The sequence below is a fragment of the Erithacus rubecula genome, assembly GCF_903797595.1.
Source record: "Erithacus rubecula genome assembly, chromosome: 20".
Classification (NCBI taxonomy): Eukaryota; Metazoa; Chordata; class Aves; order Passeriformes; family Muscicapidae; genus Erithacus; species Erithacus rubecula.
Window position 1 is genome coordinate 5,586,129 of NC_136672.1, and position 19,334 is coordinate 5,605,462.

The window sequence follows — 19,334 nt, forward strand, 5'->3', positions numbered from 1 at the left end:
GCCTTTGTTTCATGGGCAAATCCCCTTTGGTTTGGCAAATATGACCCTTTCCTTCTTACTTTTTACATGTTTCTTTGTGTTAAAATTTTAGATAAACACACTGGAACATGAAGTTGAGGATGACCATTTGTTAGGTGTTTTCTATCAGTTTAGGTCTAATCTGCCTGCTTTTCCAAGACAACTTGAACTCAGTGCCCAGCTTAAAGACCTGTGTGCTTGCTTGGTTGCCCAAATGGTTTTCCTCATTTTTTAGACACTGTCATTTGAATTCATTGAGATCACTGGTGCATGTTTTCCTGGCTGTGCTAAAGGACCTGCTGCCCAGATGGCTCTGAGATCAGGGATATTCTTGGTGACACAGAGACCTGTGGAGTTCTCAGCTCACTGGTGAAACTTGAGGACTGTGCACTTCAGACTGCTGATGGACTTGGGTCAGACTCCCATCTGCTGGAGTCTGGGGAACACCTAGGAGAGATGGAGACCTCTAACAGGAAATATTACCAGAAAATCAATTATCTTTTGAGATAAGCCTTTGCTCATCTGTTACACCACAGTCTGAAGGTAATTACATTGGAGTAACCAATGTGTTTCCCCAGTCTGGAAGGCAAGAGAGTTTATGGTGGTTATCTGCCCAGGTGAAAGTTGGGTTAAACCGTCAATAACTGCCTCAAAACCAGATCTAGGGGGAAGGACATGGCCAAGGTCCTTGTTTCCCAAACAAGTTAGCAGGCTGAGTTGAAAATATCTGCAGGTTTCCTGTCTGCAGACAGATCTGGCTTGATGACTTTGTTCCAGGTGAGGGTGGGTGGGTAAGTGAGGAATTGACCTTGGTCTGTGTGTGAGAGCCTGAGGCAGAGAAAAGCATGAGCAGGGGTTGAGCAAGATGCACAAATGGCTGTGGCAGGATCTCTGCACTGCTGCATTTCACCCTCCCACGTGTGCAGAGGGGAAATGCAGCCTCAGCTTCCACTGCATTTTGCTGGAGCTCCAGGCCAAGCAGTGGCCTGTGCTGGTGTTAAACCCTGGTTTGGGGATGTGTCAGCCCATCCCTGCTCTGTGGTTTTGAGGTCCTGTGGCAGTGAGGATGAAGATGGGCAGCCTTCAGACTACCATAGGAGGCAACAGCCACTTGTAATCAAGAGTAGGATTAACTCAATCTAACACTTCCTATTCTTCACTTGTGTCCTTGCTCTTCCTTTTCTAGTTGCCAATGTCATCCAACTTCTGGCAGCACCAAATGTGAAACAGCCAGACTCTTCCTCCTTGTGGTTCAGTGTCAGGTAGGGTTGTAGCAAATGACAGCTGACCAAAAAGAAAAAACAAACCCTTGTTCTAGCTACTAACATTTAGTGGTTGTATTAATGTTCTGCCTGCTTGTGGTTATCAGTGGAAGTGGTTAGGATAAATGTGAAATTTGAGGTTATTATTTTATAGATGAAAACATTAGAAACAAGCTACAGTTGTACCTTTATCCCTGAAAGCAGCCTAGGAAGACTCCAGATACATGTTAGATTCTTGTTTTGGCAAATGATTATTAAAAATTAATTGAAACCAGATGCAAGAGCCCAATTGTCACAGACAACAGAACAGAACACACAAGTTCATGCAGCAACAGCCCAAGCCTATTGATGGGCAGCCCTTTTATAGGGGCTTCCAGATTCCCACTGGAATGGGAATTAGCCCCTTGGCCCCGCCCAGCTCACTGACCAATTATCCTCATTTATTTCTATTCTCTAACGAACCAGGCTGGTCCAGGTGAGGTCTGTTATGGCCAATCTGCCTGGGAGCTTACAGACCAGCTCTAGCTGTCCCACCCAAGGTGTCACCCATCTTTCTTCCCCCAAAATGCACTATCTGTATGGTGCAGGCAAAGCAGCAGGCTGCAGACTGCCCCTCAAACTTTCCAAACCCATCTCAGAATATTTATTTGGAACAAAAAAAAAAAAAAATCACAGCTTCTCAACTGTTATTCAAACACATTTAATAAACAAAGAAACAGTAGCAAAGGGCACTGACACGTGACAAACTGTACAAAACCTCCGGGTAGGAGCCACAGCCTGGCTGCTCTGGCCCCTGCCCCGCAGCCAACCAGGGCCCCTTCACCTCAGCCCACTCAGTCACCCCTGAGAAAAATCAGTTTTTAAAAATGTGCAGAAACAAAGACACTTCAAGAGGTTATTTCCAGTCTTGCCATAATGGAACAATTTAGGCCACTGGGAAAGTTTTTTTAAAAAAAACCAAAGTGTCATATGCTCCATTCCCAGGATTGATGCTTTAAAGTGAACCTTCCCAAGAGGCACAAGCACTCTTGGACAGCCAGTAGATCTACCCCTGCTCTCCTACTCTACTCACCACATGCTACACTTTTTTTAGAGTGAATGGGACAAATTTCATCCTAATTCAGCACTAATTTTGATATAGTTGTGCCTGAGTGAAAGGCAATGGAAGGAAAAGCCCTGTTTGAACATAGAAGGGATGCAACTGGTGCCTAATGCTGAGACCAGCCCTGTCTCAGGGTAAAGGTGACCTACCACAGTCAGGGAAGGAGAAATCTTCACTGGGAATGTACCTGCTCTGGATGGACTTCATGCCTGGTCCTACATATCACCCAAAAACTTGAACATCCAGAACCAATGATTGGTTTTCTACCATAAACTTGTTCTGCTGAATTTCAAAGGAAACCTGCAATGGAACCCAAAGAGTCCATGGTCCCCTGGCACTTTCTCACTGCCAAAAGCAGCACAAAGGGGAAAACCACGAGGCAACTCTGATCTTTCTTGTGCTCATCAGTTAAGCAGCTGTGCCATTCACCTGCTAATGGTCACTTTTAGGCCCTCTGTGGCTCAGAGGGGACAGCAATAGCATCACTGCATCAGGCAACCCTCCAGTGGGCTTCACCACATGTTGCATTTTTGGTGACACAAAAAAGCCAAGGAAGTGTTTGTTATTCTTATCTACTTGAGCTGTACTGGACAGCAAGTCTCCCTCTGCAGCCAGTGTTGCTTGGATCTCCATGGTTTAACAAGGTGCTCAGCTGGCATCAATCTGACAAATACAGCCTGGCCAGTTCCTGTTGCCTTTAGTTTGGTATTTCTTGACCAGTTCCCAAAAACTCCCCCCTCTGAGGAAGGGGAATAAGACAAATGAGAGTGTTAAAGGGCTTTTTCAGGCTGCTAACTTGTATACATATGCTTCTTGATTTCTTAGCTGTGAGCACAGACAGTGGCTGAGGCTACAGGATAAGGACAGAGGAGGGAGATCTGTACACATCACAGTGTTGTTCAGTCTGATCACACCAACACCAGCTCACCACGTTATAAACAGGGCAGATGGAGGGAAGCAGAGCTGTGTTTTTCAGTGTGGTGGAAAGCCAGCTGAGATTCAACAGCCTGTCACTGACACAATGTGAATTCAAAGACATTTGGCACAGTCTGTTGTTACCAGGACTAATCTAGCACAATTAACCAGTCTGTCTTGAGAAGAGGCAAAGGCTCCACTGGAGGAGGTGCACTGGCAGAGCAGGATGGAGGACAGGCAAGAGGATGTGCAGAAGGACTGGAGAGAGGCAGAGCACAGCAATGCCACCACTCAGTGTCTTTGCTGCACATCTTGGTCACTGAACTGGTAGGACCCTCTCAGCAACAAGTGATTAAGATGGAAAACCTGCCTAATTCTGTGTCAGAACTTTCAGGAGAACATGGGTAGCTGAAGCCCTTCAGAAAGGAGCCCAACCCCTCAGTCCAGGTGAGGAATTTCCTGGTAGCTTATTGAGAAACATCTCCTCTGAGCTTGTCAATGTCTGAATTCCAGCATCTCTGAAGCTTTGCTGTAATGTCAGTTTGGGACTTGACTGAAAATGACCCAAGTGCCAGGACACTTGGGCTACAAAGAACAAAGCCAGGATGAAAGGGGAAAAACATGCAGCAAATTCCTATGAAATTCCATTTACCAGACTAGGAGGGACATGCCCTTGGTTAGGGGTGGCACAGAATAACAGAGGGGAACCAGTGACTGCAGTTTGGCTAAGATTAGAATTCAAGAGAGGCACAAACGAACATTTTGCACATCCATCCAAGGCATTCCAAAAAAAAAAAAAAAAAAAAAAGGAAAGAAAAGTCACAAAAGTTGACACATCACTTTGGACATAAACATTACAATAGTTTGGCAACTTTTCACCAAATCCCCCCCACCCCAGTTCTGTGATGTCCCTCTGTAATTTGAGGTGATCTCTTAAAGGTGGGGGCTGCAGGTAAATCACTGCATGTAAAGGGGATCTCCTCTGCAAAGGATCTCGTGGGGTCAGACAAACCTACCTGCTTGGTACAGTACAAAAGAAATTCTGCCTGAAGCCTTCCCTGGTGAGAGGGAAGGAGACAGAGCCCACACTGCTGGAGACAAACAAGGCAAAGCTGAACTTGGCAGCAGCAAGTCCCTAAACCTTGTGACTTTGCACTAGGCTAAAATATGGCCATGGCAGGGTACTGGAGGGAAAGATGTCACCACTCTTGCTCTGTGGAGAAGTGTAAAGGACAGGACTATCACTCTATCACTATTTTGGGTGAACACAGGCCTCTTTGTTTATGCATGCAAAGTAATGGGCTTTGGAAAATACCAGGAGCCCATGTGTAATAGTGTTACCAGTGAGACCTGTGTCAGATGGACACACAACTCCCCCCCCTCAGATCTAAACTCAGCTCTTAGGAACTGAACAAGGAACAAATACAAAGCAAGGATGGAAAAGTTTGTGTGGGTTTTTTAGAAATGGTTGTTTTTTTCCTACTTTTAAAGCCCTGTTGTTCAGATTTGGGGAAGAAGTGGGGAGCACTGCAAGGTCCCTGCACTTTTCTGGTGGCAGACCTGGGTACAAGAAATGGCACAGCTCAAATACAGACCTTCCCACCCACAGCAGCCTGTGAAAGGTGGGACTGTTTACAAGGGCCTGAGGACCTGAGCAACCTTCACAAAGGCTCTGACTGGGAATCCAGCCCAGCCATTGTCAGAAAAATTCAACACAGCGCTGGCCAAGTAAATAAAACAAATACTCGTGGAAAGGACTATCCAGCTGGAAGAGTCTTTTCCTTCCTCTGTTTCCAGGGTAAGAGAAAAGCCTTTGGTTATGACCAGAATTATTTGCCATTGGCAGGACAGGCTTGGCTTTGCTTTGCATTAGCTTGGTTATTGTACAAGGGCTGGGCTGCCCTGTGACATCCAGGAGTGTGATGGAGTGGACACTTGAGTTACATCCGGGATCCTCGCTCCTGAAGAATCTGAAACAGATGAGACCTTCTGTGAAAACCTCAGACAAGGTCAAATGCACAAGCTCCTGTTCAGAGTCCTTGTTTTTTGCAGAGAAAGGAAACATGTGAGGGAAGCTTGCAGGCTTTTATGCCACCACAACAACTGATAGGCTGGTTAAGGATGAACCAGCCCCTTCTCTCTAGAAATCCTGCTCAGCCATTTGTCAGGAGGGAAAGATGTTGCCTTTGTTTCTATTCTGGGAAAAAAAAAAAAAAAAAAAAAAAAAAAAAAAAAAAAAAAAAAAAAAAAAAAAAAGTGGATTCATAGAATGGCTTGGTTTGGAAGGGACCTTAAAGCTTATCTTGTTTGGCTCCTCTGCCATTGGCAAGGACACCTCACACTAGATCAGACTGCTCAGAGTCCCATCCAAACTGGTCTTGAGCACTTCCAGGGATAGGGAGGATGGAAAGAGAACAAAAATCTTGTTTCTCCCTGCAACATCCTTCAACCACAAAACCTGACTAACCTCAAAGGTCCTTGCTACTCTGTCTTCCCTCTTCAAGTTACTCTTTCCTTCAGTATTTGGGTCTTAATTTAATAATAATTAAGTGCACAAAGAGCCTTAGCTCTTGTTCTATTGTAAATCATGAAATCTTCCAAGAGGGGATGACAGAGAAGGCATGGGAAAGTTGATCCACAGAACTACTGCTGCAGCTTGGTGCAGGAACAGGTTTTTATTTCAAGGGGAATTCAAATTGATGTATCTGAGCAGGTGCCTTACCTTGGCCTTCTCACTTGGCTCCTTGACAATGCCATTGGTAGAATTGTTGAGCTCCCTGGACACAACACAGAGGAATTCTGCCTGGTCTTCATTTCCATAGTTATAGGAAGATCCAATGCTAATCAGCTGTGCAAGAGGAGACAGACAAGGTAACTATCAACAAGTCTTGATTTTATTCCTACAGTTGCTGTGAGATGGGATTGTCCCAGGAGATCTGTCCTGGACAAAGTTTCCCCTGCAGCCTCCTGTGTGTGTGTGTACAAGGCAGGGATACATCTGAGCTCCACAGCCCTCTAGTGGCACCTGGAGCCCCGGGAAGGAATTCCAGCTTGAAACTAATGCTGAACACAGCACAACAATGCCCTGATTCTGAGGGTGGAAAAAGGGAAAACAGATTGTGCAATATATAATATCCAGTTCACTCAGATGTGGGCAGGCATTGCAAATTGCCTGGTCCTTGCTGAACTCAGCTCTCAACCTGCCTTGTGACTGATGTGGAAATGGGAAATCTTTACCCCAGGCAGATGTTGGATTAACTGGGGACATGTGGCAAACAGACACTGTGCTTTATGTGGATGCTGCCAGGATGGAGTCTGGTATCTGTGTAAACGGGATTATATTCTATTACTGTTGTGTTCAGGGGGTCTGGACTCAATCCAAGAAATACCATCTGTCTCATTCATCATTATTACATTAAAAGGACATCCTGGAGTGCAGAGCTAATTTGTCATTTACAACTCAGTTTTGCTTTCCAGAAAAGCAATCCAAGTCATCTGAAGAAACCATTATGATTCTTACCAACTGTGTGTATCCAGGAAACTTTATTCTGCAGTGTGAACCTTTGCTTCCATGTCCTAACAGATTTTAGAAGAGCCAGCTCTACATTTATAGATTATAGATTTGTAAAGGAAGATCAGGGAAGATCTAAAGGTGCAGGTTCCCATGGAAGGCACTGCCTGTAGCCCCAAGGTTTTGGGTGTAGATGTGGTTGTGTGAAAGGCAGATTCTGTAAAATGTTGGACAGCAAAACCTGGGTGTTGAGAACTGCATTTCCATGGAGCAGTGAGTAGTTCTTGAGCACAAGATTTCACTATTTCCTCACAGGGGCAGGGTTTTGTATCTCTCCACTCTGAGATAGTTTTCAGGCATTACAGAACAGATCCATAGGAACTGATGGGAAGTGCAGTTCCTAATTCTCTGCTTTACTTCATGTCAGCACATTTCCCACAGCATCCATTTGTACTGAAACTGGACTAAATGGGACACTGCTGTAATCCACAGAGCCTGTTCTGTAGTTTCTTAATATAACATAACACACAGACCAGCTGGCTCTAGTTCTCCCTCCTCAGAAATAAGAGGACTGTGCTTGATTCCAGAAACCAAACCTGGAACTAATGCCATATGCAACACCCAGCCCTGGAACCAGCTGCATTGCAAAGATATCTGCAAGAAGTTCTCATGTCACTCAGTGCCTCTTTAGCAAATACAGCAGTTGTGACTTTGAGGTTCCAAGAAAGTTGTGCTGTGTTTTTTTTATGGCTCTGGTAATTTTCCTGGATAGAACTGTTGCACTGTGGTCTCGTATATGTGATGAAATGCAGGAGAAGGGAAGAACTGCTCTGGGATTTGACAAGGAGACAAGAAGACCTGAGAGAAAATGAGATCTCTCTGGCAGCTTGAGTGACTTCTGCTCTCCCCTGTCAGTACCTGGGCACAAGTGGATTGCTGCTCAGGTCAGGCTGCTCATCCAGAAGAGCAGAGCAGTGTGAAGTGCAACTCAACAGGCAACTCTGCTTATTCCATATCCAGCTTTCAAAGGAATTCTGCCATTCTTTGGAAATGGTACCTGTTCAAATTTCCATCCGTCAGACATGGTGGACACCATCTGTGTGAGCTCTTCCTCTTGGCACTGCAGCACTCTGTACACGTGTTTCACAGGTCCCTGGAGCACAGAGACAATTGTTGTAGTTTAGTAATTGCTTTACTAACATCACTCTAGAAAATTAATAAGCCATTCCTGCTCTTGTCTTAGGAAATCAGAGCCACACAGGCTTTCTAAAGGCTTTTTAATTCCACTGATTCCAAAACAGAACCATATGCCTGGCACTCTTAAAAGCTTTCTAGGTGTCTAAGCTATGGTGAAAGCAAAACTTATTTAGCTTTCAAAGCCATTTGCTGCTTTTTGAAAACATTTTCAAAATTGAATCTACTGGGTGTGCTGGTATCAGCTGAGCATCAGGAGGAAAAATGTCACAGAGAGACAAAGGGAAGAAATGGTTTAGAGAAGGAAGAGTTTGAGCTGTTCTTTACCAAAGCAGTATGTTTTGCTTTATAACCACCCTTTCTGCTCCTGGCCCCTCTCCTGTGAGTGTCCCTTGCCTTTCCCTACAGTGCTGGGATGGTTCTTTATAAAGTCTCCACACTGGAGACTCTTTCCTAGCCACACCCTGCATCCACCAAACAGCATTTTTTTCCTGTTAGTGCTGAACCAGAGAAGTGCTACTGCAAGGGCCTGCAGCCTTGCTTGTCCTGCAGTCCCCAGAATGACTCTATAACCCAGAGGTGCATTACTTGAGAGGTTCTGTTCTCGTTGTCCCGTATCCGCTCCTTCACCAGCCGCACGAGGGATGCGATGTTGTAAAACTCTGCCTCTTCCAGCACCCCTGAGGAGGAACCCAAAGCACAGATTCTGCTACTTTGCACGGGGTAGAATGAAGATGATTCTGTCACAAGGATGCAACACCTGCTTCTGACTCCAAATCCAGCCCAAATGTCAGAATCCCAAATGTGCCGCCCACCTCCTGCTCCCAGGCTAGGAGAAAACGCCTGACTAGCTGTCACCTCCTTTTGGGACTTATGAGGATCTTTAAGAAAGATTATTCCCCTTTCCCTGGGATTATCAGGAATCTCATGGTACAATTTCTTCACCCAGCCCCATCAAGGGAAAGCCCCCAGAGCTGCCTGTCTGTGGAGAACCATGGTCTGTGAGGGGCAGATGGGCTGTGCCAGACCTTGGGCTCAGCAGAACAGTGACAGGGTGTGCTGAGCTGCAGCCTCTGCTTCCAGCAAGACACACAATCTGATGACTTAATCCCCACTAATGAGCAATTAACAGTACTAACAGCACTCCTGGGAAACTTGCTCACACCAGTCTTTGGTGAGGGCTCCTGGATGTGCTATCAAACAGCACTTCCAGCCTTTGCTGGTGTTTTGCTCTTACCTTCCTCTGCAAGCTCCTTGTTTATGATGAGCTTCCCGTGCCGGAGGTAGTTCAGTATGGGACCAAAGTATGTGGGGTCTCTGTCAATGAGATAGGCCCCTGTCTCATCCTGAGAACAGAACAGGGACAGCTCAGTGGTACCAGGAAAAATCATTTCAATCTGACACAATAAACTGAACAGTTTCTCTTTGAGAACCTGGACTCATTTGCCTGTGGGAGGTGTACAAATGATGCTACATTTAAACCATTTTTATTTTTCAGTATCTGATCTATGAATCTTGCAGCCCAGCAATGCCAGCAGATGCCTTAAATGAAGCACCTGTACTCACAGTTTATGGACCTGGAGAAAAAAGCTGGGTTTAGGAGGGTTTTTTCACTGCAGTAAGAACCAAAACCTGGCAGTTGTATACTGGCTAAGCCTGATCTCCAGACTAGTTTAATTAGGAGGCTCTGGAGAAAAATGAGATCTCCAGTTCTAGCTAATGGCACCTCACAGCCAAAACAGTTCATTTTTTCCCCTTTCCAATATTTCAAGCACACATTGCAATGCTCCAGCCATGTGTCCAGCAATACAACAACTACTGGCATTAAATAACAACTCACTCAAAAGCATCTCTTGAGCAGTTTGGAAGCACTGACAAGCCCTCTGCAGAACACTCACATCCCTCTCTTAATGAATTTAAAGCCTTGTTTCTCCTGCCAATCTACTCTAAAGCTATAACAAACTGTGCAAACCCATTCTGAAATACCTCCTCTCCTCACTGATGCTGCTGACTGATCATTTCAATCACCATCAGGATTTATCTTGTGATTAAACTCCGAATGGAGCAGCAACAGACTTGACTAATTCTGGCTGACCCACTCAAAACATATTTACATCTTGTGCAGCTGATCCTATAGAAAATCTGCAGCTGGAGGAACAGTAGTTTGTAAGGTCCTTACAATAAACCGCAGTGACTTCAGAACTGCCCAGCCATGCAAAGAATGTGCACCGTGATATTTTATGAGAGTGAAGTGAAATATATTAAAACCCAGAAACAACAACAAAGGTGCTCAGGGTGAGAATCGGTAACATTGCTGTTTCGAGGAGTTTCCTCCCCTGCTGTCAGTACCGAGGGGAGGTGGGTTCTGTTTGAGCGGAGTCCATGGGGCTGGAGGGATCAGAGCCGCCGGCATCGGGGGGACAGAGCCAAGCCTCGTTCCTGGCGATGCCACCCCCTCCCTGCCCGCGGGACACGAGGGACACGCCGATGATGTGTCAGTGAGGTGCCCCAGAGCCGGGGCAGACCGGCCCGGGCACAGCCCGGGGGACACCGGAGCCGTGGCGGCTCAGGGAGGGGCTGTCCCGGTGTGGGGGGGTCCCGGCCCCGCCGCGGCCTCACCTTGTCGGAGCCGAGCTCGGGCCCCTCCTGGCAGCAGAGCCGGCACAGGAAGGACTTGGGCTCCCGGCACAGCGTCTGCCGGGTGCTCACGAAGTACGTGCCGCCCACGTTCAGCCGCACCCACTTGGAGGCGGCGGCGGGCGGGGACTGCGCCCCGGCGGAGCCCGCCGCCGCTCCGGCCGCGCGGGGGCTGGGCGGCCCCGGTGTCCCCCCGGGGCCCGGGCTGGGCGTGCGGCCCCTCGGCGGCCCCTCGGCCATGGCGGAGCCTCAGCGCCCGCCCGCCGCCATCGCCGCCCGCGCCGCTTCCGGCCAGCGCCGCTTCCGGGGATGATGACTTCCGATGAAGCCGCGTTCTGATTGGGCGATGGGAGCCGAGGGGGGGCGGAACTTCCGGCGGCGGGGCTGCGGTGTCGGTCAGTGAAGGTGAGAGCGGGGCCGGGAACGGGGAGCGGGAGGGGCTGCGGGAAAGGGGTCCCGGGGACGGGGAGCGGGATCCGGGATCCAAAATCCCGAGGCTGGGGGACAGGACGGGCTAGGAACATGCTCGGTGTTGGGAGGCTGGTGGGACAGGACGGGGGCCAGCGTGAGGTCGCGGCGGGGCTCAGGAGCGCCCCTCGTGTCCCGATCCCCAGTGTCTCCGTCCCGTTCCGTGTCCCGATCCCCAGTGTCCCCATTCTCCCCGTGTCCCGATCCCCACTGTCCCCGTTCCGTCACCCGACCCCTTCCACGTCCCCGTCCCCCGTGTCCCGTATCGCGCCCCCTCGGTGCCGCGTTCCCACCGGCGCCGCCCTCCCAGCCCCGGTCCCCGCTGTGACCCACCGCTGTCTCCCGGGCCAGGCAGCGCCATGGCGGGACGCAGAGCTGCCCTTAAGGCCGTGGACTGGGCGGCTTTCGCCGAGCGAGTGCCCCCGAACCAGCGAGCCATGTTCAACGCGCTGAAGACCCGCAACGATGCGCTGACGGCCCGGTGAGTGCCCGCCCCGCTCCGCTCCGCAGGGCGCTCAGCCCTCCCCAGCCGCCCAGCTGGGACTGCTGCTGCCTGTCGCTGCCTGTGGTCCCGCACCAGTGGCCTCGCAGGTATTAAAGCAGGTCACCTTGAGGCGGCTGGTGGCTTTTTTTGGCAAATCACCTTTAGTTAATCATCCCCAGAGTAAAGCCCGAGCTGCAGTTCTGTGAACGCGCTTTGCTTTGGCACGAGTTTGTCACTGTTAAGTGCTCTACAAATTCATGTGTGGTTCCCAAATCCTTTAGCATCCTCTGCCTGATACAAGTTCTGGCTGTCACAGGGAATGTTGCTGATTGCCTCTGGCTCAGTGTTGTGAAACAGCCTCATCCTTCCTTAAGGACTGCACCCAGAGGGGCTGAGTGAAGCAGGGCAGAGCTGCAGGCTGAGCTCTGCTTGTCTGTCCAGAGGAGCCTGTTCCAAGGGCAGAGGGATTTGCAGAAATGTTTGTTTCAAACCTGAGAACACCTAAACTAAGCATGGCAGGCTGTGCTGATGCTCAGGTTGGTCTCATATCTGCTGTGCTTCATCCCTCCAGGTTGGCTGCGCTGCCGGAGAAGCCGCCCACCATCGACTGGGCTTTCTACAAAGCTAATGTTGCCAAAACTGGAATGGTGGATGAGTTCCAGAAAAAGGTCAGTCTCCTTGCCAGCTGGGTATTGCTCTTTGGAGTTTAACTGGGGCATTGAGAGGAAAACACCAGGATCAGCAGAGAAAGTTGGTTGTGTCACTATGAAAATTTGCCTCCCAAGACTGGAGGCACCCACTGAGCTCAGATGGGTCTGGGAGCTTCGTGCTGGGGGCAGTAATTCTGTGGGGTGAGTCTGTTGTGTTGGACTTTCAGCTTCCTTACAGTGCTGTGAGGAGTGGGTGGTGGTGTGTGTCTGTGGGGTGGTGGGTAGGACAGAGAGATGGTTGGAAGCTCCTGGGTGGGCAAGTGCTGCTTGGGAGGGACAGGGGACAGCTGCACTGATCACTTTTAGCTCATTAACTTACATGGTTGCGAGCAAATCCAAGGAAGAAAAGAGGGAATGTTCCCCTGCTGCCAGGGAAGATGACCTCAATGTGAAGGAGTGTTTCAGTCAAACCTTATAAAAATTTGTTTTTCAATGTACAGTTCAGTGCACTAAAGGTTCCTGAGCCAGTGGATACACAAACTGCCAAGATTGATGCCCAGGAGAAGGAAGCTGTAAGTGAACCATTCCCTACCACTGAGGATGTCCCTGCCTCCTGTGGGGATGGGGTGAGGGTGAGGGGGAGGTGATGTTCTGGATGTGCTGCTGCATGGGCAGGGCAGCCTGAGCCAGGACACAGCTCTGCCCTTCACACGTGCCCCTGGCTTTCTGAGCAAGGGGATCCCTGCACATGGAAGGGTTTGGCTGTTGGGGATCTGGTGGAGATTCCATCAGTTACCCCGTGTAACAATGGTGGGTTTTAGTGCCAGCTGAAAGCATGGTGGGGCTGTGTGTGCAGGTTCCCTGTGGGTCAGTGTCTTTCTCATAACCACAGTCCCCACGTGCTCTCTCTCCCCAGGCCAAGAGCACTGCTGAGTACATCCAGGCCTCCAAAGCCCGCATTGCTGAGTACGAGCAGCAGGTGAGCTGGACTTTGCTTAGGGCATATTCTCTACTCTGCACACCCCTTGCTCTCCTGGTTGTGCTTTCCTCCTTCCTGCTGACCTTGACTTGTGATGTGTCTGTTCCTGCCTCCACAGCTCCAGAAGCTCAAGAGCATGATTCCCTTTGAACAGATGACATTTGAAGATTTGTGTGATGCCTTCCCTGAAAGCAAACTGAACAAGGAGAAATATCCATACTGGCCCCACAAGCCAATTGCTGATCTGTAAAGTGGCCAGGGAGCAGTTCAATGACTGACAGACTCCATGATCTTATAAATAAAGAGCTTTCTCTGTCTGTGGCTTAGATCTGAGACATAAGTTCTGAGTAACACGGAGCAATACAGTAACGTACAAACATTCAATTTTTCTTGGATTTTGTGTTTACTACCCATGAGCTTGTTTTGGTAGCAGGGACCAAGCTCCCTGTCCTGCTGATCAAACTGAGCCCTGTGAAATGCAAATAAACCTCCTGTCCTTCTTTGTAACCATGAGGTGCAGGGAATGGAGTTCTCCTGCCCTTGCAGGCAGACACTTGACCAGAAGTTGAAGGTGTGTAGCCCTTTGAGATGCTCAAGTGTATTTGGCAGTGATTTGTGTGTATCTGGAATGTCTCAGGACTTCTACAGGCACAGGTCTGGGGCTGATTGTGATTGTTTAGGAGAAGCCAATTGCAAAAGGAGTTGAAGGAGTGTGTTGAGATGCACTTTAAAAAGTTACTTTTTTAGTTACTTTTAAGAACACGTAATCCTGGTGCTCCTTTTCTCTATGCCCTGGATTTCTGAATGCTGCTGATCTCACTGGAACTCAGACTTGCATTGTTTTATTTAATAATCTGAGATGGAATTCTTAAACACCTTCCCTTAAGATGGAAACTCCTCTAAGAGAAGGCAATCAACTCCTTTTCCTCTTTGTCATGTTTGAGGTCAGAATTACTGATAGGTGGAATGAAGATGTTATCCCCAGATTTTACAACTATTTTATTGAAATAGCTTAGTAGCCCACAGAATACTTAAAGGACATCTGTAGTTCTACTGAACCAGAGTACAAAGCACTACACATGCAGATCTCAGGTCCTGTGACATTGGAATTTTAATTTAATTTTATTTTATTCAGGCAACTGAACTGCAGCTCTGAATTGAGCAGGAGCAAATTACAGCAGGGGGTCAGAAGCAACACGGTGGAGAACAACTGAGCCAGCACTGGGCAGAGCTGATCTTCAGCTGCTCCATTTTACAGAAATCACAGTATAAAAGAACAGGGACAGGAAGAGGTGGCTGTAGAGAAGCACCTTCTCCAGAACTGGCAGAAATGGGTCCAGCTCCTGCAGCTGCCAGAGGCGCTTGGTTGGCTGCCCTTGTCCCTGGGCCTTCTTGGGAAGGTGCAGCAGTTGGGGACCCCCCTTGGCCAGGTTGCCTGGGGGTCTCTTGGGCAGCTCCTGTGGGTCTGAGGGAGCAAAGGGCAGTGTCAGCACAGCAGGGTCAGCATGGCTCACACTGCCTGGGCACTGGAAATCCACCCTGGCTCCAACAAACGTGCAGGAAAATGTCCCAAACCTTCTGTGTGAAAGGTGTTATGGGGTGTTTTACCTTGCGGGAAGCCTCTGAGGACCTTGTCCAAGTGCCGGGATTTGCGCTGCTGGTACAACAGGAAGAAAGTGTCTAACACTGCCATGATCATGAGCAGGAAGGTGCCCAGGAAAAACACCACTGCAGAACAACAGGAAAACACAGGAAGCTGGATAAATGGCATTTTCTTACATTCCATTGCCTGGTGGGGAACAGGGAAAGTCTAACTCCAGCAAGCTAATCAAGCTTAGCTGTTCATGACTTCAGTGATCATGAACGTGTCTAAACACCCAAACACCTTCCTTAGGGCTGACACCTGGGTGAAATCCAGGGTTTATTCAATAAAGGTGAGTACCTATTATGGGTGGTTTGTTGGAGGAAGTTGGGAGGCTGTTGTTGAGAATCACAGCCAGCATGGAGCTGCCAAGGATGATGGCAATCTGGAAGTTGATTTTTTCCTCAAGAGAGCTGGGTCCAAACAACACAGCCATGTCCAGCAAGTACAGGGCACATGTTGGGAGGATCAGGTTCAGAATGTAAAGAGTGGGTCGTCTCTCCATGGTAATCTGTTGAGGAAGATGGGCAAAATTTGATGAGCAGGAGATGACTCAGTGTGTTTGCAAATGCTGGTCCCCTAATGTAAACAATAATCTTGTTTTATAGTATTTTTTTTCATGCCAAATCAGTGTAATATAATATGGAAGTGCTGCCATACCAGATAGGTGACCACAGAAAAACCTTTGTCATCCAGAGTTTCTGTGTATTCAATGATGCTCAGGTTGGTGAACTTCCATTCTCCATCAGTTAGAAAGAAACTCTGGCTGTCTTTCATGATCTCAGCTGGTGTCCGTCTCGTCTTCATGACAAAGTCTGTTACTGCTTGGGCAGGAGGCAGAGGAGGGAGGGAAGTTGAAGAATTTAGGAATTTATTAGAGGTCAGTTACTCCTCTCCCTTTCCCACCCAGCTGAGGGTGTGTGCAGACAGGGAAGGTTTCATGCACTGCTCAGGTTTCTCAGCCCATGAGGGAGAAATTAAAAAGGTCTCTATAAAGAGGCTCAGCTGTACCTCTGGGAATGTGGATCAGAGGGGAAACATCTGGTGAATTAGGACAGTTGTCCTTTGTAGATGGGACCAGGAAGATTTTGCATCATCTCTGCTTATATTTCAGCCTTTCCTGTTGGGATGAATTCTAACTGCAGTTTGAATCCCTGAAACTGTCTTTTTAATGGTTGGATTTGATGCCCTTGGAAATATTTCCCAACCTTAGGATTCTATGATTAATTTCCTCCTATGTTCATCGCTTTCAAGTGTGTTTGAAGACCGGTCCTGAAAAATTCTATGTGAACAAGTAGCAGTTTTGCAGGAAGCCTCCTGGTCTCAGGTCTCTTGTAGAAACCAGTGCTGAGAGGGCCTTGCCACAGAATATCCAGATTGTTCCAGGGATGCTGCTGGGAAATGTGCCAGGACAGAATGGCATCATTTTAACTCATTTTCCCTGGTCTCATATGACCTCAACCCCACTGTGAACCTGTGCTGCTCAGGAGCCCAGGAGTTACCAGGACCTATCTGATCTAGTCCTTCTCCCAATGCAGCCCAGAGGGGTAAAGCTCAGCCTGCAGCTGTACCTGGGTAGAGGAATGAAGCTATGCTCAAGTTGCAGGTCTGGGTGTCGAAGGGGAACTTGAGGATTATCAGGCTGCACGTCAGGGTGACCTGGAAGGGCCGGGTGGAGTTGAAGCTGCCATTGTGGGTCAGGACCATGTAATTGAGCTCTGGGTCTTGCCCATTCACTCTGCAGGGAACAGAGAGGGAGAGGAACCCAGCCTGAGATGCTGCCTGTGCCTCAGGCCCATAAAACCAGGCTGGGAACACCCAGTCTGTGGGGCTCTAAACCATCACCCAGCCATGGGATGCAGGAGAGGAAACCAGGGCTGGGAGAAGGGCTCAGGAGCCCTTTGGGACCAAGGTTTGCTGTAGCTCCACATCTCCTGAGCACCTCCTGCCTCTCTGCCCTCTGCTTCCTGCCCTCACCAAGGCAGGGGCTCATTTCTGGCTCTGCTTCCCACTCCTTTCTCCCTCTGGAGAGCTGGTGGAAGTGCCCATCCCTCTGTCAGACCCTCCGTGCTCTGCCCTGTATCTTTCCACACACTACCAAAGGTCACTTTATTCCACAGCAGTGCTGGTTTCTGCTGCTTCCTCAGCTTTAGCTACAGCCCAGATGGGATATTTCAGGAGCTGTTACAGTATTACAGAGCCACTAAGTGCTTTGTATAAACTGTGGTCACCATTAATCTAAATTAGGAGGCTCTTGGTTACAGAGAGCTCAAGGGAACAACTTTCAGCCATCTGAGTTTATCCCTTTCCTATAATATAACCAACAGCTTGCATCCATTGTATTTCTTTAAGCCAGTGAATAAAAATGAAAGAGGAACCTACCGCTCTAAGATGAAGATTGGGGGCGACCAATATGTATCCATGGGCAGAATAATTTCAGAAATGTTACAGAAATCCAGGGGGTTCCAGGTTGCAAAAGGGTTCTGCCACTCCTGAGGGAAGAAATTGCAGGAGAGGGATGAGCTCTGGGCTGGGCACCAGACTTTGTGTTGGGCATCAGCAGAGAAATGCTCTTGAGGGACCTACCAGGTTCAGGACGAAGTAAAAACTGACTGTCTGGAGCTTTTCCACCTGGAGAAACAAAGATATTTAGCTGTTTTTCTTAGATGTATCCAATGCAGAAGCTCTTCCCTGAGCACAGGCTGCAGTAACTGGGCTTGGGAGGAGAGCTCGTGGCTCTTGATCCTCCAGCTGAAGAGTGGGAGCACACAGTCCAAGGGTTAGGAAAAACAAGAGATCATTGTTAACTTTTCCATGGCAGTGTCCTGCAAATGCCCTGCCCAGTTCAGGCACTCTGCAGGCTGCTCGTCTGAATGTGAGTGCTGGAAGGAGTTGGAGAAAATACTCCAGATCTTCCAAAAGTGCTTTCCAACAGCAGGAAGCTGAACTGAAAGGGGCTGATTCTCACCCCTGTGGACTTGCTGTCAGAAGACTCAAACCCTGACCTAGTAATAGCCCCTTTTCCTGTTGTAAAGACTCATTTTGGTCCTTACCACAGAGAGAATTGCCACCAGCATGAAATCCAGTGTCACTTCCACAGGCTCCAGGTTTATCTTGGGCAGAATGTACGTGTGCAGCTTGCTGTGAGAGGAGATGTTCAGGTAGTCAACAATGTCATAGTAGGTGCAGAGGTACTTTGGAGCAGCCCCTGCTGGAAAGAGAATTCCACTTGAAACACAAAAAAATCAAGGCAAGACCTCAACCTGTGAGAAATGCATCAAAAGAGAAAAGGTGTAGAGCTGTGGATGTGAAAAACATCGTTAACACACAAAAATCCCTTCTCACACAGATGAGAACAGAATTCCTCAGAGGTTATCTATCCCCCTTGCACTTACCTGTCCCAAGAGAAAAGGTGAGGATGGCTACAAAAACTCCCTGCATCATCTCCTGCTTCCAAATAAGGAGGAGAATGCTACCGTGTGTCTTATGAACCGGACCAGGACACGTCATTTGTTATGTGGAAGTTGATTTGATATTTATTAATGAGGGATGGATTTTTGTAAACAGATATTTTATCTGTTGGAAGAAAGAATTTGCTAATGGTTTGATGCACTCAGCTGGCTCTTGGGAGTAGCCTTTAGTTGTGGTCAAGGAAAAATAAGGTCATTAAAAAAAATCCAACAATTTGAGGGAGAGGAAAAGAAAGGGCCCATCTCCACAAAGAAAAGGCAAAGAGCCAGAGCTACTCAGTAGCAAATTTAGTCTCATTTACAGGGCTGAGAATTTGTTGCAACCCCACTGAAATGGATCAGGAATTAGTGTGACTGAGGGCTGTCGGGGAGGCTGCTCTCCTGTGAGCCCTGTCCTGCTCCCCAGCACACCACACCATGTTCTCATTTCCCACCCAGCCTTCCATGCACCCATGGATTTTCTGGTTCTGCCTCCTTGCTGATCTCCCATACTCGTGTTCTTTTCTGAGTCCTTACAGTTAAAATGGAAGCTCAGAGACTTCTTTTTATCTGTCTGTATTTTCCTCTGCTGCCCTCCTCTCCATCTCTGCCTTTTTTTTCCCGGCTGTCATCCCAGTGATCCTTGTGGGTCCCATCCAGCCAAGGATATTCCATAATTCTGTGATTCCAGGAACGGCTCCAGGGCAGCAACTGCAGTCAGCAAGTCCCACACTGGATTATCCCTCCAGCAGCAGAATTCCCCATGGAAGCAGATGGTCCTTCCCCAGCCGTGTCCCCTGCCATCCCCCTGTCCCCCAGGAATTCCCTGGATTGCCGTGTCCACCGTGGCCCCCCGTGTCTCCCTCAGACCCCCGTGTCCCCCTCAGACCCCTGTGTCTCCCTCAGACCCCCGTGTCCCCATCAGACCCCCGTGTCCCTCACAGACCCCTGTGTCCCCCTCAGACCCTCCTGTCCCCTCTGGGCTCCCATGTCCCCCTCAGACCCCCGTGTCCCCCTCAGACC

The 19,334-nt window shown here is 48.7% G+C and overlaps 3 protein-coding genes across 4 annotated transcripts; 1 reads left to right on the forward strand and 2 right to left on the reverse strand.

Annotated features, from left to right (window-relative positions):
* Positions 1-1,964: 1,964 nt before the first annotated feature.
* KCTD2 (potassium channel tetramerization domain containing 2) lies at positions 1,965-10,950 on the reverse strand. Its single transcript, XM_079323309.1, has 6 exons — positions 10,622-10,950; positions 9,240-9,348; positions 8,591-8,682; positions 7,866-7,961; positions 6,020-6,145; positions 1,965-5,267 (listed from the first exon to the last, which is right to left on the reverse strand). Exons 1-6 carry the CDS (start codon positions 10,877-10,879, stop codon positions 5,238-5,240), a joined length of 711 nt encoding a protein of 236 aa, XP_079179435.1. The 5' UTR covers positions 10,880-10,950; the 3' UTR covers positions 1,965-5,237.
* On the forward strand, positions 10,921-13,546 carry ATP5PD (ATP synthase peripheral stalk subunit d). Its single transcript, XM_079323310.1, has 6 exons — positions 10,921-11,044; positions 11,459-11,588; positions 12,163-12,259; positions 12,742-12,813; positions 13,158-13,220; positions 13,339-13,546. The coding sequence occupies exons 2-6, from the start codon at positions 11,467-11,469 to the stop codon at positions 13,468-13,470; spliced, it is 486 nt and encodes a 161-aa protein (XP_079179436.1). The 5' UTR covers positions 10,921-11,044; positions 11,459-11,466; the 3' UTR covers positions 13,471-13,546.
* A 789-nt stretch (positions 13,547-14,335) lies between these two features.
* On the reverse strand, positions 14,336-18,820 carry LOC306810818 (5-hydroxytryptamine receptor 3A-like). Of its 2 annotated transcripts, none has more exons than XM_079323806.1 (9): positions 18,258-18,820; positions 17,916-18,073; positions 17,449-17,493; positions 17,245-17,354; positions 16,434-16,600; positions 15,523-15,683; positions 15,163-15,373; positions 14,829-14,948; positions 14,336-14,685 (listed from the first exon to the last, which is right to left on the reverse strand). In XM_079323806.1, exons 1-9 carry the CDS (start codon positions 18,370-18,372, stop codon positions 14,459-14,461), a joined length of 1,314 nt encoding a protein of 437 aa, XP_079179932.1. In that variant the 5' UTR covers positions 18,373-18,820; the 3' UTR covers positions 14,336-14,458. The 2 variants fall into 2 exon arrangements, with proteins under 2 accessions (XP_079179932.1, XP_079179931.1); XM_079323805.1 differs by having other exon boundaries at positions 15,523-15,686.
* Between the last annotated feature and the right edge of the window lie 514 nt (positions 18,821-19,334).